We start from the raw sequence: 21,298 nt of genomic DNA on the forward strand, positions 1-21,298 counted from the left end.
CTTGGCGGAAAAAGTCGACAACCAGGTCCAAAATGACGCTCGGCGACACGGTCAAGATGTTCTCTGAGAGCGCCGACGAGGGAGAGAAAGGGGCTGTGGAAGACTTCGTGACTGCCCGTCAAGTTTGCGACATCAGAGCTGCCAAGGCAAGGGCGAAGAAGGCGGAAGAAGACGCCGAGGCGGCCAATTATGCGCAAGCAGAAGCTGACGGTACTATTTTGGAGTGTGGATGTTGCTTTGGGGATTTCCCACAGAATCGAATGGTGCACTGCAACGCGGGGACCATCCATTTCTTCTGCCGCGAATGTGCGAAGCGCATGGCGGAGACGCAGGTTGGCATCTCCAAGTATCAGCTAGACTGCATGTCAACAGACGGCTGCGAGGGCACCTTCAGCAAGAGCCAGAAGGATTTGTTTCTCGACGGAAAGCTGACTGTGGCTCTTGATCGCATCGAGCAAGAGGCTGTCCTTCGCCTGGCTGGAATAGAGTCACTCGAGACATGCCCCTTCTGCCCATATGCGGCCGAGTACCCGCCCGTCGAGGTGGATAAAGAGTTCAGATGCATCAGCGAGGAGTGCGGCCTTGTATCCTGCAGGCTTTGTCGGCTGGAGACGCACACGCCCAAGACTTGTCAAGAAGTTGCGCGGGAAAGTGGACATTCTGCTCGCCGTGAGATCGAGGAAGCAATGTCTGCCGCCATGATCCGGACCTGCAACAAATGTAAGGACCATCTGCCTCCACTTGGGGACATGGAGCTAACTCTGACTAGGCAAAACACCCTTCATCAAGGAGAACGGCTGCAACAAGATGACATGCACGAGGAAGGGCTGTGGCAACATACAATGTTACGTCTGTTCCAAGTCGTGTGATTACAGCCATTTCGACGAGCCCGCCCGCGGTGGGAAGCCCGGGAACTGCCGTCTTTTTGACGAAACCGAGGAACGCCACGCACGAGAAGTTCGCGAGGCCGAAGAAGCAGCTCGCAAGAAGGTGGCGGAGGCGAACCCTGAAGTCGATTCCTCCCTCCTCGAGATCAAATTCTCCGACAAAGTCAAGCAAGACGAGGCCAGACGCGCAGCTGCCCAGATCCCTCAAAGGGGCGGCGTCTTTGGGCCCCGGAACCTACCCGTATATGTTCCCCCACGAATGCCAGCAATTGCCGTCCCGCCGAACCAGCCCAATGCACCAGTTCCTGCCGCACCAATGGCTCTCCGCCCCGACCAGGCGAACGAGTTGCAAAGACGGATGCAGGGACTGATTGGGTTGGACCTGGAGATTGGGATAGAGCCTCTGCCTGTTGAGGCTCATCGAAATGTGCAGATGGCAGTAATACTCCCGCCGGATCCCAACCGGGAAGCCCGGATGCAGCAACAGCAGGCGCTACTGCGCGCACAAATACAAGCGCAGCAAATACAGATGGAGCAGGCCAGGAACAACTTCCGGATACAGCGCGAGCAGGCGGCTGCCCAGCTCAACCATGCACGCAACGTCCAGCAAGAAGCGATGCAAAATATGCAACGGCAAGAACTCCAACTACAACAGCATATAGCGGATCACATGCACCGCTTTCCACAAGGGGTTGCTTTTCCCGCCGTTCCGAGACCTGCTCCTGGGCCTGTCCTGATGAACCCCGAGCATTTATTTGCGCCGGCTGGAGCGGCTGGACGGCTGTTCAATATTGGGAATCATGCGTATCATGAACCAAACGCCCATCACCCAGCTGCCGCGGTTGGCAACCCTCAACAGGCTGTTGCGGTTCCAAATCGACCCCAGGCTGTTGCAGCTCCAAACCTGCCCCCGCACAGAGTCGCCCACGCGGCGAACAACAATAATGTTAATGATGGTGGACCAGCTCAGCAGCATGGGGATGGGCCAAGACCTCTGGCGAACGACGTAATCAACCTGACCGCGTCCCCACCAGCCCCGCGGGTGAATGGGAATGGTTACCGAGCAGAATTGTACAGTCCTCGATGGGGTCATGGGCCTCCACCTGTCCGCTGAAGACCAGGGACAGTCGTGTTCTTGAGATGGTACCACGACGCCTCCTTGGGGCTACTTGGAGCCTGAGCCTTCTTTTTCTTTTGTCAGGCTACGGATCAACTTTCTTCGCCTCGCCTTCCCTTCAGATTCACCTCTCAGTGGCGTTTTGCACCTGGCTTGGCTCATCCACCATTTCTGTTTATCATTCGACAGCCTTGGTCATCCATTTGGCGTGTGTTTGGGCTGGGTTTTGTCGGATTTGGGGAGTCTTGGGGGTTTGGGACGGGTTCAGCGCTGTGTTTTTTGTTTTTCTTGATCCTTGCATATTTTTTGCCGGTTGGGTCGATATGGGATTTTTCTTTCGAGGAAGAGAAGAAGTACCTACACGAGGAAGGGAGAGAGCATTGCATGGATATTGTGATTATGCTAAGGAAAAGGGGGTATTTAATGCGTTGGAATTTATTGGTTTTTTATTCCAAGTCCTTTGCTCGACAAGCAAGAGAAGCGGAGGGGTGGGGGCGGGGCTATCTTGATTCGAGTATGATATGGGCAACAGGACTCTATTTGGGTGGGTTGGGGATTTGGAGATCGGTTGGGCTGGTTGGTTCTTTGTATTTATTTTGTTTTTCTTCCAGCGGTTGGCTTCTTTAGGGAGGTAATCTGGCCTGGGAGTTTTTGTCGGATTTGGGATTTGGCTTGAGGGTTGCTTTGTGTGTGTGGGTGGGGTGGTGGTATCGGCGGATGGGGAGAGCAGGGAGGACCGAGTTATATTGCTTCTCTGTCATGTCTGGGTTTGCCCAACAACAGACAGCACCTTGTCTTGGGCTTTCCTACTGCTAGACACCTCACAACCCTCACAGCAAATAGCAACATGAGATAACATAGCATAAGACTCTCGACAGAACAACAAATCATTGATGTTTTTTTAAATGCTTTTTTTTCTTTGTTGCGACATGTGACACCCATCTATCTATCTATTTCCTCCCACTCGCAAACTTTTCGTGCCACTTTCCCCTCTTTTTGACCTCGGGGGCGGCAGCGGTGGTGGGTAGGGGGACGAGCTCGACGGTTTCGTGGAGGGTGGCTATGGCTTTTAGACCGCTGGTGTCTGTTGGTTCGAGGATGATGAGGGCGTTGGAGGTGTTTTTTTGGCGGAGGGAGTAGGATTTTGAGGTGGAGGGGACGGAGAGGAGGGCCGAGGTTGGGGAGGGAGAGATTGTTAGTCTGGACAGAGAGGGGGGAGGTTAGCATGGGGGAATGAGGCGGGTGAGGAGAGGGGGAGGGAGGCTTACACAGGTGGGTTCTCCCCCTCTAGTAGCGCTACGAGGTCGGGTGGGAGTTCGATGAGTTTGTACCCTGCTACCGAGTCTGGGTCGGGGAGGGAGAAGGGCGAGGGCGCTGGTGGGTGGTAGAGGGGGACTGTGGGATGGGTTTGTTGGGTTGACATTGCTGTGGTCTGTGGTTTCTCGGGTCTGAAGGTGTGGCGTTTTGTTTGTAGGGATGACGCGGAAACAAAACGAAAAAACAAGATGAATAGATGGGTTACTGGCGGCCTGTGGAAAGGAAAAGGGATGATGTCACGGTGGATAGGAGAATTAATCAAGGTTATCTTTGACAGACGCGTTGACGGGCGGGAAGACGCGTTTGACAGGTTGGGTGTTTAATTGGTTTTGGTGGGGTAGAGTGGGGGCCCAAGAGGAGTGACGACCCTAACCCTGATCGCCGTCAATAGGTTGTGTAAGTGGACTTCCTTTCCTGGATGAAGACGACAGAAGCAGAATGCTGTGAAGAAGGAACAGATCGAGTCCACCATATCCTTCCTTATTCATCTTCGTAAAACGACACGGCGTGCTTCTTGTTCGCTTGATTGTGTCGACGTTTGCTGACATCTTTGCACCACACCGAGGTTGAGCAAACAGCTACCGCTTTGCTTCGAACCAGCGTTGACTTGACCGTATTTGATTAGAGGAGGATCAGGCTATTCTCTAAGTGGTCAATATCTCGGTCACTAAGGACAAGACAAAGTAGTTATACGCGAGCTTAGGTCCTTGGCCTTTGGTTCAGAGCCTCGTTTTGCTTGCAGATGATCAGGCTGCAGGTACAATGGGAAATAACATAGGGAAAGTCGGTCAGCCGGAAATTATAACGCATGCATGAAACCAATGGACTGCAGGTGTTCCTTAAAATTCGCAGTACGTGCGACCCTTCTCCTGTCTGAGTCCCCAGTGTGTGTCCCGTCACTGAGGCTTTCTGCTTGTCTCGGGGTGTTGGTGTGATTCCCTCGTGTGTCTGGCGTCTAAGCGCTTCATGAAAAACCCCAATCACATTGCTAGACAGCTGGAAGAGTTCATATCAAGACTGCTCGTTCACGTTCGGCAGCTGGAATTTCAGTCTCCCCAAAACATTCACTGCACCCATTTTCTGACAGTACCTAGGTGACTCTGCCACTCTCCCAGGGTTCCCATCTGCCCTTGAGTACTGTTCTCAAGAATCAACCCGCCCCTGGGGCTCTCGCTCGCAATCCCTCAGCCTCCCCATGATTAGTTTATTACGCCAAGGCGGAGATACAGACATTCGATATGGGTGACTGTTGTAGCCAGCCCTCCCGCGACGAGGAGTATGAGGTTTATACCACCAATGCCAGGCCTGTTCGAAACAATCACCATGGCGGACACGTAGGTTGTCCTTCATTTTGTTCAAACATCCATCTTTCACACTAGCCCTTCCATAAAGGTCGCACAATTTCCTGGCGCTAATTGTTGTCTTGTTTTCATAGCGCCGATGTGGGATTAACCACGCTTATGTCTGTTGCTGCTCCCTCGGAAAGCCCTGCTGTACTCATGGATGCGAGCGACAAATTCAAGTGGCCTATGACTGACGACTTCTGGCATGAGATACCATGAAGGAGGGGGTTTGTTCGGAGGGGAAATATTGAGGCGTCAGCTGAGACCCAGATGGAGCACGGTTGTGGAATCGACATTGTTGGCACCGGATGATACCATGGCAATTATAAATGGTGCTCCATTCATGATACTTTCAGTCTGCACTCTGTGCACCCACATTACCGGCCCTTATACCGACCTGTCCTTCCGGATCCTAAGGCATGAAAGTAACCACCAACCATTCGTTCCGGTAGATGGCTTTCGTCGCAGACACCTCTCTAAATCATTGAAATTGTTCACTGGTAAGCTGGCTTCCGGCGTGGCTTTCAGTCGTCTTACCCCCTTCCAATCTCTCATCATCCAGACAGCCTCTTGCTTGGTTTGCATCCCCAGCATCATATATGTAGATATCCGCTTTGCATATCAATGCCTGGGCCTCCGGAAACTTGTTACCCTACCTTGCCTCCTCCCCAGTACATCTTGCTAGCTCTGCTAACAACTCATCGTATCCCTTTAATGCACCTTCCCCGTTCATTTGGTGACTGAGTATGTCAACGCGAGTTTTGAGAGCATTGAGGTAGTCAGGATAATCCAAGGGTTTAATAACACTATCGTTTTGAATCATCGACTGTAAGCGCTCGCAACGGTCCCTCCAAAGCCCCAGCACCTTATCAATCAGCATCAAAACCTCATTGGGCCTCGTCATGGCCCCATCAGGCCTCGTTGTCGCCGTAGTTTGACTCGCTTGATGCCCTATCATGCTTGTTGCTTCCGGCCAGGTTATGGTCCGTGGCAATCACATTGACATGTGTTTCCGGAAGATGCAACACGTTGACTTGTTTGTCAAGGATCTCGCGGAGCTCGTCCACCGCGCGCCTCGGATTCGTCAACCCGCCCTCATCGCTGAGCGCCGCTGCACGGCCCAACCTCATGGCGAGGGTTTTGCGATGTTCTTTGGTCAGCCTCTCCGCCGTTGTTTCAATCACGCTGTCAAACAATGGCAGAGCTTCGTCAAACCTGCCCGGCACCCGGGACAGTATGGAGGCCTTGCCATGCTTTAGATTCAACACCCGCTGGTCATCCTCCGCGCCTCTGTTGAACTGACCCCACTCCAAGATGGTCTTGTCGATCATCTTGAGGGCCTCAGGGAGTCTTTCTGCTTGGGTGCCGAGCACATTAGCGTGGCAGCTGGATATGTATAGCTTGGTCTCTCTGTGTAGTAGCCCGTCGGCGGTGCTGCTGATTCTATCGAGGGCCTGTGCGTAGAGGTTTTCGGCCTTGACGTAGTCTCCGCAGTCCCTGTAGACCTTGCCTTGGTTGAGGAGAACTGTGCTTCTCAGCGCTGAACAGGATTCGCTTGTCGGGTTATCATCGATCACGGATTCCGCCTCCTGGTAGTGCACCAAGGCTTCGTCGTACTCCCCTTTGTCACGTTTGATCATGCCTTGATCATGCCGAGACCAATGAGCGTTTGGACAGTCCTTTCTGCGGGCCCACCTCTGTCTTGACGGTATTGGTGACACGATGCCATGCGCTCCTCGGCAACTTTCTGATTGCCGCCAAGAAAGCTAAGTTTGGCTGACTCAAATGCCAGAATCCATCTCTTGAACTCGGAGATGGGACTTGGAGTGGTACCGGTCAGCCAGGCTCTCTCGCAGAGTATCGATGATGCATGTGGTAAAAGTCCGGAGCACGTATCGAAGCTGCTCGGCTGGCAGAGGAAGGAGGGGGTGCTATAAGGCGTGAAGCAGCTTGTGACCAGAAACAAAGCGAGGTCAAATGCTTCCTGACATGCTGCTGGATCTTCACTTGCCAGCCATTTGGTAGCAATGAGTGAAGTATATTGGTGGAGAGTATAGGACCTGGTTGAGCGAACGCCAGGGCTCTCTTTACGTGATACCAGACCATAGGCCATCAAACGCCTGGGTGGTCAAGATATGCCATGGTATGGAGGATCTTCGAAGCAATTGGACTTTGTCGGCGGATTGTTTTGAAGGACGAGACCCATGTCTGCAAGATCACATCAGACATGCTGTCGAATGTGAAGCCGTCGTGAGCCCTGAGTATCTCCAGATATCGGTTTATGGTCTTTGACTTTTCACCAATGTATGCCACCGCTTGGCAGATCGCCAAGGGCAAGAAGTCCAGCCCTTTTAGAGGAATATCGACACCTGACCGAAGCCTGGTCCTCCCAGACTCCCTTGTATCTTCCTGGATATCGATTGTGCTTTCTTCGCTGTCCTCTGTTATGACAAGCTCCGGGATATCCTTAGCAGTCGCGAGTATTCGAATCAGTTCTTGCGCATCGAGCTCTTGCATCCTATTGGCATCAATAACGAACCCATTTAGAAGCAGTTTTGGAGCTTATCAACGACCTATCACGAGAGGTAAATATGATGGTCCCCTTTCTTACTGGAAGGACATCGTGCAGCAGCTGTGGGAATAAGTCCAGTCTCCGCTCATCAAGCTGGTCCACAAATATTCTGCATGCTCCAGATTCCTCAGAGTCTAGGCAGTCTCTCGCTTTGAGACAAGCCTGAGATCGCCTATGTTGTCAGACCCTTGCCCAAGGTGCAGCGCAATCTTGGAATAGGACGTCATGAAATGCTCCTCTGAGGATCCGTTGACCCAAAACAGATGGTAGTTTAGAGGTGAGGGCCTCATTAACGTGTATCAAGGACCACCCTTTTCACGGATTCCTCGTCAGGTCTTTCCAGAGTTTCTGCCTCTTTTACTGCTGCTTTATATCAGTCATTGAACCGTCCGATGAGTTTGTGAACCTCTGGATTCGCTTAGATTCTTTGAAGCAGTTTAAAGAACAGTCCATGTAATTGCTGAGTTTTGGTTATTTCAACGTCCCGTGCCACAATCGGATCGGTGCTCCCCCAAAGAAGCAGGTAATCGTGCATTGCAGCGTTGTTACGCGGGAATGGAATGATGTCGCAGCTGGTTCCATGAAGATTCTTTCGGATATCCAAGAAGGCCAATTCAGTCAAGACATGATGACATTCAGGGTTCCCGTATTGCTCTTCTACACAATCTCTGATTCGGCCGTGTAGAGCCTTTGTGGTCACATTTGTCTCAGTTCTCCATTGGTTGAATATTTCCTTGATTGTTGCAGCATAGGGTGCTGTGAACGGGTCTTCGTAGTATGCTTTGAGAAGTTGGGAACCAAATACCACCACTGCGTCGACGCTGGAGATCACCACGGCGCTATGGGAATCCAAAGATGGTAATAGGCAATACTGGTTCGAGAGAATGTTATGAACGGCAGCATCATCCCCTTCCCGGGTTTCTTGAACCAAGAGAGGAGCCTCGTCCGAGATTGTACGGGAGCGTATAACTTTGAGCCAATTGATAATGCTTCTCAGGTAGTGTGAGTTTGCCGGCACGCCGTTCTTGTGATCATGAGCATAAACAATAAAAATGCTCGTCGTTTCACGATGAAACACGTCGGTATCCGCGAGGGCGGCTAGAATTTCGTCAAAGACATCATCCAGATCTAAGGCAACGTCAATCAGTCACATCGACTAAGTATTTGCATGGCTAGGTATCACGTCTGCTAACATTAAACACCTCTATATAAGCGCAGCTCGTTGTTTGCTGACATTTGAATGGGTTGAGATTGCAACCATGAAGAATCAGGGCCTGACTCGAGCGAATATTTTGAGTTGTCTGGGCGAGCTCGGAAGGCGGACCCATTGCTCGAAAACATGCATGACAACTCACCACAGCCAGTTTGTGGTCAAGGTGCAGGGTAGATGTCTTCGAATGGGATGCGCGCTTGCCTAATGTAGGTAGACCCCAGCAGTAATGGAGGCTGAGAAGGTACTGGGCTGCTCAGGCATGATTTTTACATCAAGACATTTTTTAACGATCACTGAACGTATTACGCACGACCCCTCAGCTTAAACTCTAACTCCAATGCCCCCGGCGAAGCAGTGAATTGATCTCTCAACTCACCAACCAGCCTCTCTCCCCTTTCTTTCCCCCAGTACCCAACATCAAACCTCGTCACCAGCAATGCAATGACAAACCGCATTTCTGCCATTGCAAGTGCTTTCCCAACGCAATTGAACCTCCCCTGACTGAAAGGCTGGAACCCCCTACCATCCCTCACCATCTCAGGCCTTGTGGTCCACCTCTCTGGAACCCATTCATGAGCTCTTTCATAGGCCTCCTCCGACCTTCCCATTGACCACCTGGGTGACACAATAGTGACCCCACCTGGCACCCAGCTTCCCGCTATCTCCAACCCTCCCTCTGGAGTCTGTCGATAACCCCCAGTCGGCACCGCCGGCCAAAGCCTCATAGTCTCCTTAATAACCCCCGTCAACAACCCAACTTTTGCCAGCTCCCCCTTGTCATAAATATCCACCCCGTCCAACTTTCCCCTCAACCTCTCCTGCAGCTTCCTATTCCTAACCAACTCATAAAAAGCAAACACCAACGTCGGAGCAATAGTATCACTCCCTGCAATAACAACCGTAACCGCATCCCCATTCAACCACTCCCTATCCTTTTTCAACGTCCCCCTGCTCAAACTCTCCTCAATCAACCAATGACTCACATCCCTCCTTGCCCCCACCTTCCCATGCCTTGCGATCCTCTCCCCCATCCGCTCCTTACACCACTCCATCATCCCCAACCAATCCCTCACAATCCACATCCAAGGCGTGACATAAAACGCTACCTGCGCAAGCCAAGGAACAGCACTAAAGGGTCCCAACAACCCCATCGCCCGTCTCAACAACCTCACCGCCCAGTGCCATTTCTGTGATTGCAACATTTCAAACCCCTGACCAAAGGCAAACTCGCCCATTACATCAAACGTGAAGAAATAGAACCAGTCAGAGGCATTGATCGGCTTTCCCTGTCTGGATAGACCCTCTATCCTCTCCGCCAGGACTTCAGCATGGTGATACACTCGCGTCTCATAATCCCTCATAGCAGCAGAAGTAAAACCCTTGTCCCACACCTTTCTCCTCTGGTCATGCTCATGAACATCCCGCGTGGTGTTGAGTGCTATTTCAGGCAGCAAAAAGTCATACCACACTGCCTTGGTGCACGTACTCTTTGGGCCGTCGATAGTGTTTGGGACAGAGGGGTCAATGATGGTTAGCTCTTCCGGGCCGGTGCGGATCACGCTGCCGTGTTGGGCCCGGAGGCCTTCAATGACGAGATGGTTTTTCCCGTAGCGGCACTGCCAGACGTGCCAGAATTTTGTGATGGCCGCGAGTTTGGGACCGGGGAAGGAGCGGAGGCGGTGGAAGTACAGCCGGTAGATGGAGATGCTGCTGAAGAGGCCTAGGATGTAGGAGGTGGTGAGAAGGAAGGTGGCCTGGAAGGGATTCGGTTGGTCATTGTAGAAGGAAATGAGGTAAATGAAGGTGGTGAGAGAGGAGTAGAGCCAGAATAACGTTGGGGCTTGCATGTGCCATTCTCCTCGTATGAAGAGAGCCAGGTGTGAGGTAACCCCAAGCAGGGCGGCTGCTGGGTATAGCACAGCGGAGGGAAGGTCTAGCAGAAGACCCATGGTGGCTAACCTTCGCAGGACGGGTGCTATGGTGGAAGACAGGGCCGATATGACCTAGGAGTGGGGAGAGGGAAGAGATGATGAGGATAGATAAAGCGGATGCTCGGAAGGGGGTGAGATATCAGGGGGTCCGCATTCAGCCCTATGCCTCCCCTGAACATGGCGGGCTGTCTGATACTGGCGCAGAACGTTGAATGTGAAGACAGCCGACTGGACCACCGCTCCGTTCTCCGAGCTCGCCTATTTCAGCACATGTTTGTGACCGAAGGGCAGAAACGCTCTTGGCCGTGGCACAGTGGTGTTGTTATTCCGGGACGTAACTACCCGGACGGAGTTACGGATGTGAAGGAAGATGAGACGCCGTCTGAGAGAATGTGCCGACGGGGCTGGGGTAGTGGCATAGCTGCCGCGTGGCGATGAGCGAGGAAACAGACATGATCAAATACCCGTCGCTGTCTCACCAGAGAGACTGGAACTGATTCGGCCCAACCAAGTCGAGTGAACAGAAACAACAAGAGATCATGGACTCCGAGCTATTGAACAGCCAGGTAAGAGTGGTTACCATCATGAGAGGTCTTGCTGCGGGCCAGATACTTACCATGGACCAGATGGCCGAGGCCATACATCGAATGCAGAAGCTGGTCGGTTGTGGCGTTTTCCATGTCCAATCGATCTGGCTCTTCACCCGCAGTGACCTGAAAACGATCGTGATCCCCCAGTCAGCTTTCGGGATCATTAATGCCATTGCAAGCTCCAACGACTGGCCAGAGGTGCTGAGCCGCGTACCAATGGTCTTCTTTTGGGTGTGGATCAACCTGTTGCCTTTCGCGATCGACAATCAACGTCAGGCGGAAGCCATACTCGAAGACCGACACAACAAGCCATGGCGGACAATGCCTTCACAGAGAATGACAGAGGCCCAGGCCAGAATACTCATGCTTCTGTTGTATCCGGTATCTCTCTTCACGAGCCTGCGGCTGGGAGGAACACGCCAGTGTCTGGCGTTGATGGTGCTTGGATATGGATACAACGACCTGAATCTGGCTGACAGGAGCTGGATCAGCCGGAACGTTATCAACGCCTTGGGTTTCTGCTCCTTTGCCTCGGGGGCCTTGGAAGTTGCCATGCACTCGCCCTTATCATTTTCAGGAGAAAACAACCAGACTGTTGTCAAATGGCTTGCTATGATTGGCGGCATTGTCTTCTCAACGGTACAGACTCAGGACATGGCGGATCAGGTCGGGGATAGCTCGAGGGGCAGAAAGTCGATGCCGTTGGCTCTCGGAGACGGACCGGCTCGATGGATGATTGCGATTCCCATGGTTGGATGGTCGATAGTCTGCCCCTGGTTTTGGGGTGCGGGTGCTGTGGTACATGTGGTCGCTGCATTCTCGGGCCTCTTGATTGCATGCAGGACGCTGACATGGCGTAGCATTGAGGCGGATAAGCGGACTTTCCAATTGTGGAATCTGTGGATGGCAGGTCTCTACACTCTGCCTTTGCTCTCTGCAGGTGGGCGGTGAATGATGGTGGTGGGGGTTGGGCTGTTGCCTGCCATAGAAACAAGAGGGGGAAGGTGGGGGGTATGCATGTTTGCTCCTTCTCTGATACAATCAACTCGCACTCTTTTCATAGTTGAGCAATAATTACGTTTCTTTCAAAATCCACAGGACATGTTACTAGGCACTATACACGGTCCTGACCTCTGCGAGTTCTTTTCGATACCATATATGATCTCAACATCGCTTCACTGATAGATATCTGATATGATCACTACACCCGGTTTTTTAGCAGCCATGTCATCATAACTCCGGTCTTTTCACCGCTATCTAATCTGCGCTGATGTGACACAGATTCTCGTTAGGCGAAGCCCGTTCGGGAGGATCGGTACAAAAGGACGCCCGGGTCCTGTCCAACAGCCGGTACTTTATTGCGACATCGGCTCCGGTCCCACGCCCCCGTCGCTATCATATTTGACGGCCGCGCCACCCCCGCTGCCCGCCAGCCTGATGAACAGTGGGATGTGAGCTTGGCTTTGTCAGTGCTGACTGCTGACCTGCACCCGTTCCGACACAGCTCCAGCAAGCTGCCGGATATTTCCCTCCTCGACACCAGTCTCATTCTCGCTTCGTCCTCCGCGCCGTTCTTGTAATCCGCCCTCCTGCAATCCGCATCCTCTGAGCACATTCCATCAACATGGCCAAGCCCGTTTTCGTCCTCCTTCACGGTGCGTGGCACGGTCCAAGCTGCTGGCACCGTGTCATCGCCGAGCTTGAACAGGCCGGCTACAAGGCTGTTGCTCCCGCATTACCTTCTTCGGGTTCCACGCCACCTACACCCGACTGGTCCAAGGATGTAGAGATAATCCATCAGACTGTTTCGGACCTCGTAAAGCGGCAGGATGTTGTTGTGGTCACACACAGCTTCAGCGGAATGACTGGCGGCACAGCGTTGGAGGGTCTGGACAAGGATACTTGCATGTCCAGAGGGCTGAAGGGGGGTGTGATCAGACTCATCTACATTACAGCCTTTCTTGTTCCGGAAGGGTTCCAACACTCGCCTGAAGGAACGCGAGACAACATGATCCCCGAGATGATTACCAGTCTGGACTCAGGCATCGTTACGGTCAAGCCAGAGGATGTGAAAGGCATGTTCTATCAGGATTTAGACGACGACACAGTTGCCGAGCTGGCAAAGGAACTGCGCCCGCAAAGCTTTGGTGCCTTCTGGAGTATTACTACTCACGCCGCTTGGCGCCATGTCCCGACGACCTACATCCTTACCACTGGCGACAGGCCGACCACCGTTGTTGCGGCACAGTACCTCGTTGACTCGGCAAAAGCAAGTGGCCAACATAGGATTGACAATGTCATCAAAGTCGACACCGGCCATTCGCCCTTCATCAGCCGACCCGAGTGGACTGCAAAAACATTGATTGAAGAGGCTAATAGGTCACCTCAGCTGGAGTAAATCATTGGCTACATAGTTGGAATCAAAGTCCCCTGAACATCTCTGCTATGGCACAGACTCAATTATCTGGCCTTTGTCCAATAACAGTGAGCCGCCCGACATTGTACGCCAACTTCTGCCTGTCCCGAAATACTCGGGTGATCAGTTCTCTGCAGCAGCTGCCTAGGTCTCCCGCAATGTGATCCAAAGCCTTGTAGCTCACTTCCTCCGAAGCCATCAATGCTGTGTCCAGCTGAAACGGCAAGAGCTCCAAAGGAAACGGACGATTATCGGTGGTAATGTTCACCAAGCCATTCTGCTCGAAGAATTCAGGGAGTCTGACTGGCCAACTGAAAAAGTGTAAGTAGTTCTCCAGAGTCTGACTTGAGGATAGAATGATTTACTCATCAGTTGTCCAGTTTGGCTTCGTCCCACCCAATGTACCTATCATCTCGAGCAATGGGGTTAGGTTGTCGGTGATGTTCTTTCCCTCCTTGGTTCGAACTATCTTCCACCTGCTGTAATCAATCTCCCCCCAGGAGATCCACCCGCCGGGCTCTACGACAAGCACTAAGTATCAGCACCTGGCGATACGACAAGACCTCAACCGCCTGACCGAAAGAGTGGGACCCATACTCAACAGCTTGACAAGGTTTTTGATGATCGGAGCGGGATCATTGCTGTGGACAGCTAGATGAAACAGTTGGATGTGGACAATGTCATACCTCCCAACGAGGCGGTCTGGCAGCGGTGCCAAGCAGTCGAGGTTGTGAACTGACACGTTGGGTGGTAGCCATTCCTTGGGTGGACACTGCGTCAAGTCGATATCGAAGCCGTCGATCCTTGCCGAAGCCGGGAGATATCGCGCCAGGTCCACGAGCCAGATCCTGCACAGAAAAGGATATGGTGTGAACGACATGCCTTTGGCCTGCATGGCTGACAGGAAGGGCACATAGGGTGAGGGGGAAACTTTAGATGAAACCGTACCCGGTGCCCACTCCTATCTCCGCGACCTGCATCCCTTCGCGGTCCGCTGGAATGTTAGGATGGAGACTAAATCCACCGTCTTTCCAAAGGAAATATTGCAGGTTGAGCCTACAACGCAGAAAAGTCAGACTCTGATTAACCCACCCCTGAAGGCCAGGGCCAGCCAAGGCATGTTTGACATTTGCACAGACCGGGCATTGGCCGAAAAGCTCCTCCCCAAAATGTACGCTTCGTCATGCGCCGTTTCGTTCGACATCTTACGCGTATCAATCTGAGTAGACGAGGCGACCTGAATAATCGAGTTTGGCAGCCACTGACGACGGATTTTGACAGGATTCCGGCGTATCCGTCCACACAGCTTTATACAATATTCATCACCATCAAGCCGCGCAATTGCTCGCCGTCAACAATCCAACTGGCACGGCAACCTGTATCACGGAAACTCCCATCACAAAACAGTTTATGCAGAATATCGGCAAAAGGACCGCAAGCAGGGTTGCGGCGTATGCTCCCACTGGGTGCCTTACCAACGACCCCAAGACCACTCATATTGCACAACTGGTTGCGTTTGGCCAAACTGTTTACCGAGAGGAGCGTCAAGTGGCCGAAAGTGGATCCGACTGAGGGCATAAGCTTGCATATGCAGCATAGGATCTATGTAGGTTGTCGTGCCGCTCCCGAAGATCCCGTAGCTATGATAGCCCCGGTGGTAGCGCATGCAAAGGTACAGTGGGTATGCCCCTGCATTGGTCAGAGATTCCGCAGATCCCCCAGCCACAACGGGCTAGAGCCATCTTTTTACACCATTAGTAAGATCGACCTTTGAGAACCAAAGACCAGAAATCGGGCAAACAAACATACAGCATGGATCCGAAGGATCTGTACCGCACTACACTTCCAACATTACCTTTAACAGACTTCCATATGCGGGGCCACAGGATTCACTGTCTGACCAACAAAGCTATCACCGTCCTTGTCCGACCATCTCTGTCATACAGAGCCACATTCGTTCCAAAATCGCATTCGAAAGTCCTACGCAGGACGAAGACGGCTGGATAGGCCCGTCCCAGCACGCTGTGCGGGTAGCATTGGTCGTTCCTCTCCCGGCCCTTCCGTGGTTCAGCGTGGATGCGGCACAGCTTCACGATAAGGTATGGTACAACGATCTCGGTCAGCTAGCGGCGCAAAAGTGCACGAAGCCTGACCGCAAGCAGCCTCAAATTTAACGATGAGCTGAGGCTCCCAGACGCTTATCGGAGAGGCGCTATCTCAGATAACCGTCGATTTCCCCCAACATTTCGGCCGTGAACCGGCTGTCACGGAAATTTCATTTTGATATCCTCATGGCAACCTGACCGGCGTGCATTGCATCGCCTTCATGCACTTGGGTGGTAGTTGTCCGGACAGAATCAGCAACATCGGTTCATCCCTTGATATTGCCATCTAGACGGTCACCGCTGTTGCCGCAGATAGAGCCTCATCCCTACGATGGCCCCCTACAATGTCCGCATGGTGTTTCCGACTGCGGTATTAGCGGTGAACAGCACTGGCTTATTCCTGTCCTTTACGGCGGTGGCATTGAGGTTCTACTCGCAGTCATTGCGTGGCACCAAGATGGGACTGTCCGAGTACTCCATCATAGCCTCCTGGGTGCGTTCCCAACCCTCTCTCCCTGGCCCCCACAACAACTAACGACCCACCAACATAGCTCTTCACCTTCGGCCTAGTCGTCTCCGAGAATTTCACCGTCACCCACGGCGGTGTCGGCCAGGTCTCATCAACCGTAACAGCAGAAGAACTCCTGTTCTCCACCAAGGTAAATAACCCCTGTTCCATTCCCCACCTGTCATCACCCCAGCAACCACCACCCCCCTTTTCCACATAAACACTAACCTTCTGACGATAGCAATTCATCACCATAGGCGTCTGCGGCTCCCTATCCGTAACCCTCGTCAAAATCTCCCTTCTTTCTTACTTCCTCACAGTATTCTCAGCCTACCACTGGTTCGTCATATGCGATTACATCCTCCTCGCCCTGACAACAGGGTACGGCATCGCCTTTGTGATCGTCTCCCTCGCCGGCTGCCGACCCTTTAGCGCAAACTGGGATAAAGTCTCCAATCCGGACTATGTCTGCATTGAGACGAGCAATTTCTATGTAGCGCAGACGGGGGTGGGGGCTATACTGGATTGTCTGATCTTGTTGCTGCCGGGGGGGGTGATTTTGGGGTTGAGGAGTATGAGGAGGCGGAGGAAGTGGGGGTTGTGGGGGGTTTTTAGTTTTGGGATCGTGTAAGTTTTCCCGGGGGAGCAGGGAGGGGAAAAAAAGCGGAGGTTGTACTGACAATGGGTAGGATCTGTGGCGTCTCCATTACGAGGCTGGTTTACAACAATATGGAGGAGTGGATGGCTACTAACTTTACAGAGTATGCGGGTATTGCGGCGTTGTTGGGGGCGTTGGAGGCGAATTTGAGTATTGTTTGTGCTTGTATGCCTGCTATGCCGGCGCTGTATCATAAGGTGAGGGGGCGGTGGAAGGGGGCGGATCGTCAGGAGGAGGGGAAGTTGGGGGGGGAGGAGAGTGATGGTGGGGTGAAGGGGGAGGGGGTTGAGAGTGAGAAGACGGTTGATGTTGAGAGGAGGAGGTTGAGGGAGGAGGGGGATAAGCTTTATCCGTTGAGTGTTACGCAGAAGACGGTGGTGAGTAGGACGGAGGGGGAGAGGGATGATGTGGAAGCAGGGGGGACGGAGTTGTGGGCTGGGCCGGGGGTGGTGGATTTGGATATGTTGGATTTGCCGAGGATGAATAGGGTTGAGAGCGGGAGTGAGGGCGGCCAGGGGCTGCCCGAGTCGCCTTGTTGGGGGGTTAATCAGGCGAGGAAGTGGAGGCGGTGACTGGGAGTTGTATATTCATTTGGTGATTTCATAGCGGTCAAGCATTTAGCGCGAATTCAACCTCTCCGTCTGCTATCTGCCTTTCCCCTTTCTACATGGGCACATAATCCACCACCTCCGTCAACCCAACCATCGCCGGCACCCCCCCTTCCCCCTCCCTCAACGCATAAAACGCCTTTGTCGACTCAACATCACTAACCTGAATTTCTGGCGGGGCCCTCGAGTAATTCATAACCGACTTTTCGTTCCTCGGCCCCAACTGCACCGACGCCGCCGCCTCAAACACGGTCCCCGTCTCGGGGTTCACGTCCACCGCGAACTCGTGCCTTAACCCTAAAACGTGCCCTAGCTCGTGGGTGAAGACCTTCCATAGGTTTGCCTTCCACCGGGGCATCGAAAAGACGGGGTTGTAGACGAGCATCATGTTGAGGTCGTTGGCGTTGGGGAAGAAGGCTGAGGCGAGGGTGCCGCCGCTGTCGCCGCCGTGGCAGAGGGCGAAGGTGGCGTCTTTGGGGTCGGTGACCCATTCGAAGGTTACGCCGATGGAGAGGTCGTTCCACTTTTGGCAGGCGAGGTTTAGGTGGGTTGCTGCGTAGGAGGCGTCGGAAGAGGTTTTGAAGCCGGAGGTTAGGGCGACCCTGACAGGGGGTTAGTATACTTGGTTTTGAGGAGGGGGAAAATCAAAGGGAAGGGGGGTGCATACCATCTGATGACTGACCCAGGTGCCCATCGCGGGCACTCCTTTTCGAGACCGACCATGATGTTGTGGGGTGCACCGGGTCCGCGGAAAGGCCTGGGGATGGGCTGCTGGGTTATGCAGTGGGGGAAGAAGTCATCCTCGGGGGAGGAGTCGTCTCTGGGTAGGGAGGGGATCTTGTCTGAAGGGGAGACAGTGTCGAGGGCATGTTCGCCGAGGGCATCGATAACTTGACCGATGATGATCTCCTTTGTGGAGCGTTCCGAGGTTGGGGTAGCCATGTTTGGTGTTGGGGACGTGCCGCACCAACTTGGGGGTAGGAGATCCAGGCTGAGTTGGTGATGAAGGGTGGTAAAGGAGGGTTGGTGAAATATGAGTGTCGGTAAAAACTTTAGACTGAATGGTTTGGCTGATGGTGAGGCAAAAGGGAAGATCAGATGATGGTATCTAGGAGCGGCTTTATAATAGAAACAGTTGGTCCCCAGCTTCACTGTCACAAGTTGATCAGGCGTAGCTAGCTGCCTGCGTGTGAGCGGGGTGATCTATGAGAATTCCTGGGTAGGAGAGGGAGAAAACCCCATAAGTCTCAAGCCGCATGTTGAGCGAGACAGGGGTGTGTAACACAACCCCTGAATGTGTACTAGTGCGGTGCTTGACAACAGCTGGAACAAGCAGCAAAAGCCTATAGCAAACCTCAAAGAACGCCATACAGCTAATTATTGGCCAACACCTATACGGTGGTGTAAAGTCTGCGCAGTTGTATCCTCTTTATTGACGCAGTTCCTGAGGTTCTAGAACATCTGCCATGAGAGAGATACACCGGACCACATACTCCGCTCAGCCAGCCGCAGCCCTACAAGGCGGTGATCTGACCAAATATGGACTCAAGCTCCAACTAATTAGGCTTAGCATCGATTTCTGAAAAAGTTGGGATGCACCCCGTGCTGCTCAGCAGGAGAGGGGTAGATGGGATCCGAGTTGCAATCCGAGCACTCAGACGGCCCCAAACAAACAGCCGCAACATGCTCAATCCAATAGTTGCCATGGGTAGGAAACAGAGGTGAAACTATCTTTGCAGCCACAAGATACCTTGGTGAGCCCTGGTAGGTCGTGAGACTGTTTAGGTGTGCTGGTATATTGCATACACTTTACTCAGTGTCCAATATCCAGATTCAGCCAGGCCCAACAAGCTGTCACTATTCCTGTTTAGATACCACATCGAGCGATGTGATAGCTATGTGATTGAACTCGGGTTCCATCACCATGCTTCAATCTTGTTCCTGAAGACGCCCAGTTTTGCATGGGGATGCACCATGCCTGAGAGCAATTGCGTGTGGACTTTGGACCTTGGTACAAGCTTTTGGATTGATAGCTATCAGTCGGCTTTGCAAGAGATCCATGTGGATGGCTCCATGCTATCTCCCATGAAAAGGTTATAAAGAAGCAGTGTCCCCTTGGTTCTCTCGTCCAAGTAACCATAGCAGAACACATTGCCAACAACACCTCTTTCACTCACAAGGAAAACACCCCCATCATGACCACCGAATTTCAGGAACTGTGAGTTATCTCAGCCATCCAATCATTTGTTGCCGGTCACGGAGCTAACAGTGCAACCAGCACCGTGGAGACCCTCGGTCACGAGCCCATTGGATGGGACTACGACCACGAGAACGACCCCAATGCCCCACCCGACATCGAAGCAGCGCTGGAGAAACTTCAGCCAGACCATGGCCATAACGACTACTCCCAGCTGGTCGCCATTCCTGTCTCTGAGGAAGAGATCGAAGCCGCTTCCAAGATTGACTATGTCAAGTGGAAACAGGAGCGCGCAACGAAACCACACAAGGGTGAGTGTTGTTATGATCGATAAACAGACCCACAAACCTTTGGCTGACTTTCTCTTCAGACGGCGGTTTCGAGTATGCCGAGCATAGCTACCTCGGTGATTCCCTAACCTTGGCTTGGAACGACGGGCAGTCCTACGTTTCCAAGAACAAGCCCTTCACCCTCCCGAACGGACTCGAGGTGACATATGGTCAGATCAACGGACTGGCTGGAGACTTCTACGGCACTGTCAACCCCATCAGCGACGGCAGGGACTTGCAGGACCAGCGCCAGCGTTTCCTGCGAGCCTGGTACTGGCTTGCCGTGGACAGGACTCGCAACCCAGCCGAGGCGCAGAAGATTCTCACCACACTCTCGACTGAAGTCGACATGGTGCAGGCCGCACTCGACAAGGGCCAGGATCCGTCGACTGTCTACCCAAAGATTCCGGACGTCAACGTTCAGCTACAGCTCTACACCATCGCTCGTCCTGACGAATGCCCCAGCTATCTTGGCCTGGCCAAGATCAACTGGGACCACTTCGGCGCCGACGCCCGCACTGCTTACAACGCCTGTCACTCCATCGCCCTGCAAGTCGCCGCCAGTGGGAACCTCGAGCTGGCCTACGCCATGAACGCCTTCGGCGACCACTTCCTCCAGGACTCCTTCGCCGCCGGCCACATGCGCACCCCGAGACGCAAGCTCCACGACAGTGTTGGCGCTGCTGATCTATGCGCCAAGTACATGCACGATGAAGACAACGCGATCGGTCTCTCTGTCAAGAGCCCCATTGGCAGGGCCTGGCACACCTTTGGTGACAAGAAGCTGCTTGACAAGGAAGATATTGCCAACAAAAACGAGGCTTGGAACGCGGTGCGCGCATCCGCTGATGAGATTTACACTGCTTGGAAGACAAAGACCGTGCCCGAATATCCGAAGTATGTTGCCTGGAACTATGCCCCGATTCTGAGCGAGGTTTTTAGCATTGTTGCGCCTCTCTTCACGCCGGATGGTCAGCGACGGGTCGATATAAGGAAGCGATGTCAGGCCAAGTATACCTACAAGTATTGGTATTGGTCGACTGCGGCTGACTGCGCGCTGAGTGGGCTGTGGAAGTATCCGATTAAGCCTACGGCGGATTGCAAGATCTGATCATTTTCACGTGCATGTGATGAGAGGCCTGTGGTAGGGGTGAGACCACCAGGAAACCTCGTTGTTGAAACGGGTTCTTCCAAAGCAGTCAACCCCCATATCACCAATTGCACGTGTTGGATGGATCGGGCCACCATACTGTTCTCGCTTTGGTGCCTGGGTCTTGGGCTTTGAGAGATGGAAGTATGTTCAGAATGCAATTATTTCATATTACATCTTCAAACCCCTTCTTCCCTTCATGTGCAACGAAGATCAGGCTTTTCTGGATGTGCTGCAATGAGGGCCAGGTGGGGGTCTTCCCATGTGTGATGCAGATCCTAGCCAGGCTGTCATAACAAGCCAAACAGAGAAATACATGAAAGAAAGGCTGTCCGAATTCCATTGTGCTAGCTACCT

The 21,298-nt window shown here is 52.9% G+C and overlaps 10 protein-coding genes across 10 annotated transcripts; 5 read left to right on the plus strand and 5 right to left on the minus strand.

The window, feature by feature from the left end:
- Window positions 1-32: 32 nt before the first annotated feature.
- PODANS_6_710 (uncharacterized protein) lies at window positions 33-2,001 on the plus strand (the record flags this gene model as incomplete). The annotated part of the gene is made up of 2 exons (XM_001910406.1): window positions 33-720; window positions 770-2,001. The coding sequence occupies 2 exons, from the start codon at window positions 33-35 to the stop codon at window positions 1,999-2,001; spliced, it is 1,920 nt and encodes a 639-aa protein (XP_001910441.1).
- Window positions 2,002-2,954: 953 nt separating this feature from the next.
- PODANS_6_700 (uncharacterized protein) lies at window positions 2,955-3,224 on the minus strand (the record flags this gene model as incomplete). Its single annotated transcript, XM_001910407.1, has 1 exon — window positions 2,955-3,224. A coding segment is annotated over one exon (270 nt), but the record flags the coding sequence as incomplete, so codon positions are not given.
- A 2,351-nt stretch (window positions 3,225-5,575) lies between these two features.
- On the minus strand, window positions 5,576-6,304 carry PODANS_6_695 (uncharacterized protein; the record flags this gene model as incomplete). Its single annotated transcript, XM_001910408.1, has 1 exon — window positions 5,576-6,304. The coding sequence occupies one exon, from the start codon at window positions 6,302-6,304 to the stop codon at window positions 5,576-5,578; it is 729 nt and encodes a 242-aa protein (XP_001910443.1).
- A 2,447-nt stretch (window positions 6,305-8,751) lies between these two features.
- Window positions 8,752-10,398, minus strand: PODANS_6_690 (uncharacterized protein; the record flags this gene model as incomplete). Its single annotated transcript, XM_001910409.1, has 1 exon — window positions 8,752-10,398. One exon carries the CDS (start codon window positions 10,396-10,398, stop codon window positions 8,752-8,754), a length of 1,647 nt encoding a protein of 548 aa, XP_001910444.1.
- A 521-nt stretch (window positions 10,399-10,919) lies between these two features.
- PODANS_6_680 (uncharacterized protein) lies at window positions 10,920-11,921 on the plus strand (the record flags this gene model as incomplete). The annotated part of the gene is made up of 1 exon (XM_001910410.1): window positions 10,920-11,921. The coding sequence occupies one exon, from the start codon at window positions 10,920-10,922 to the stop codon at window positions 11,919-11,921; it is 1,002 nt and encodes a 333-aa protein (XP_001910445.1).
- A 673-nt stretch (window positions 11,922-12,594) lies between these two features.
- On the plus strand, window positions 12,595-13,368 carry PODANS_6_670 (uncharacterized protein; the record flags this gene model as incomplete). Its single annotated transcript, XM_001910411.1, has 1 exon — window positions 12,595-13,368. One exon carries the CDS (start codon window positions 12,595-12,597, stop codon window positions 13,366-13,368), a length of 774 nt encoding a protein of 257 aa, XP_001910446.1.
- A 556-nt stretch (window positions 13,369-13,924) lies between these two features.
- On the minus strand, window positions 13,925-14,450 carry PODANS_6_660 (uncharacterized protein; the record flags this gene model as incomplete). The annotated part of the gene is made up of 2 exons (XM_001910412.1): window positions 13,925-14,283; window positions 14,411-14,450. Coding segments are annotated over 2 exons (399 nt in total), but the record flags the coding sequence as incomplete, so codon positions are not given.
- A 1,372-nt stretch (window positions 14,451-15,822) lies between these two features.
- PODANS_6_655 (uncharacterized protein) lies at window positions 15,823-17,229 on the plus strand (the record flags this gene model as incomplete). Its single annotated transcript, XM_001910413.1, has 4 exons — window positions 15,823-15,984; window positions 16,043-16,150; window positions 16,241-16,626; window positions 16,689-17,229. The coding sequence occupies 4 exons, from the start codon at window positions 15,823-15,825 to the stop codon at window positions 17,227-17,229; spliced, it is 1,197 nt and encodes a 398-aa protein (XP_001910448.1).
- A 91-nt stretch (window positions 17,230-17,320) lies between these two features.
- PODANS_6_650 (uncharacterized protein) lies at window positions 17,321-17,866 on the minus strand (the record flags this gene model as incomplete). Its single annotated transcript, XM_001910414.1, has 1 exon — window positions 17,321-17,866. A coding segment is annotated over one exon (546 nt), but the record flags the coding sequence as incomplete, so codon positions are not given.
- Window positions 17,867-20,140: 2,274 nt separating this feature from the next.
- PODANS_6_640 (uncharacterized protein) lies at window positions 20,141-20,902 on the plus strand (the record flags this gene model as incomplete). Its single annotated transcript, XM_001910415.1, has 1 exon — window positions 20,141-20,902. One exon carries the CDS (start codon window positions 20,141-20,143, stop codon window positions 20,900-20,902), a length of 762 nt encoding a protein of 253 aa, XP_001910450.1.
- Between the last annotated feature and the right edge of the window lie 396 nt (window positions 20,903-21,298).

Source organism: Podospora anserina, chromosome 6, assembly GCF_000226545.1.
Source record: "Podospora anserina S mat+ genomic DNA chromosome 6, supercontig 2".
Lineage (NCBI taxonomy): Eukaryota > Fungi > Ascomycota > Sordariomycetes > Sordariales > Podosporaceae > Podospora > Podospora anserina.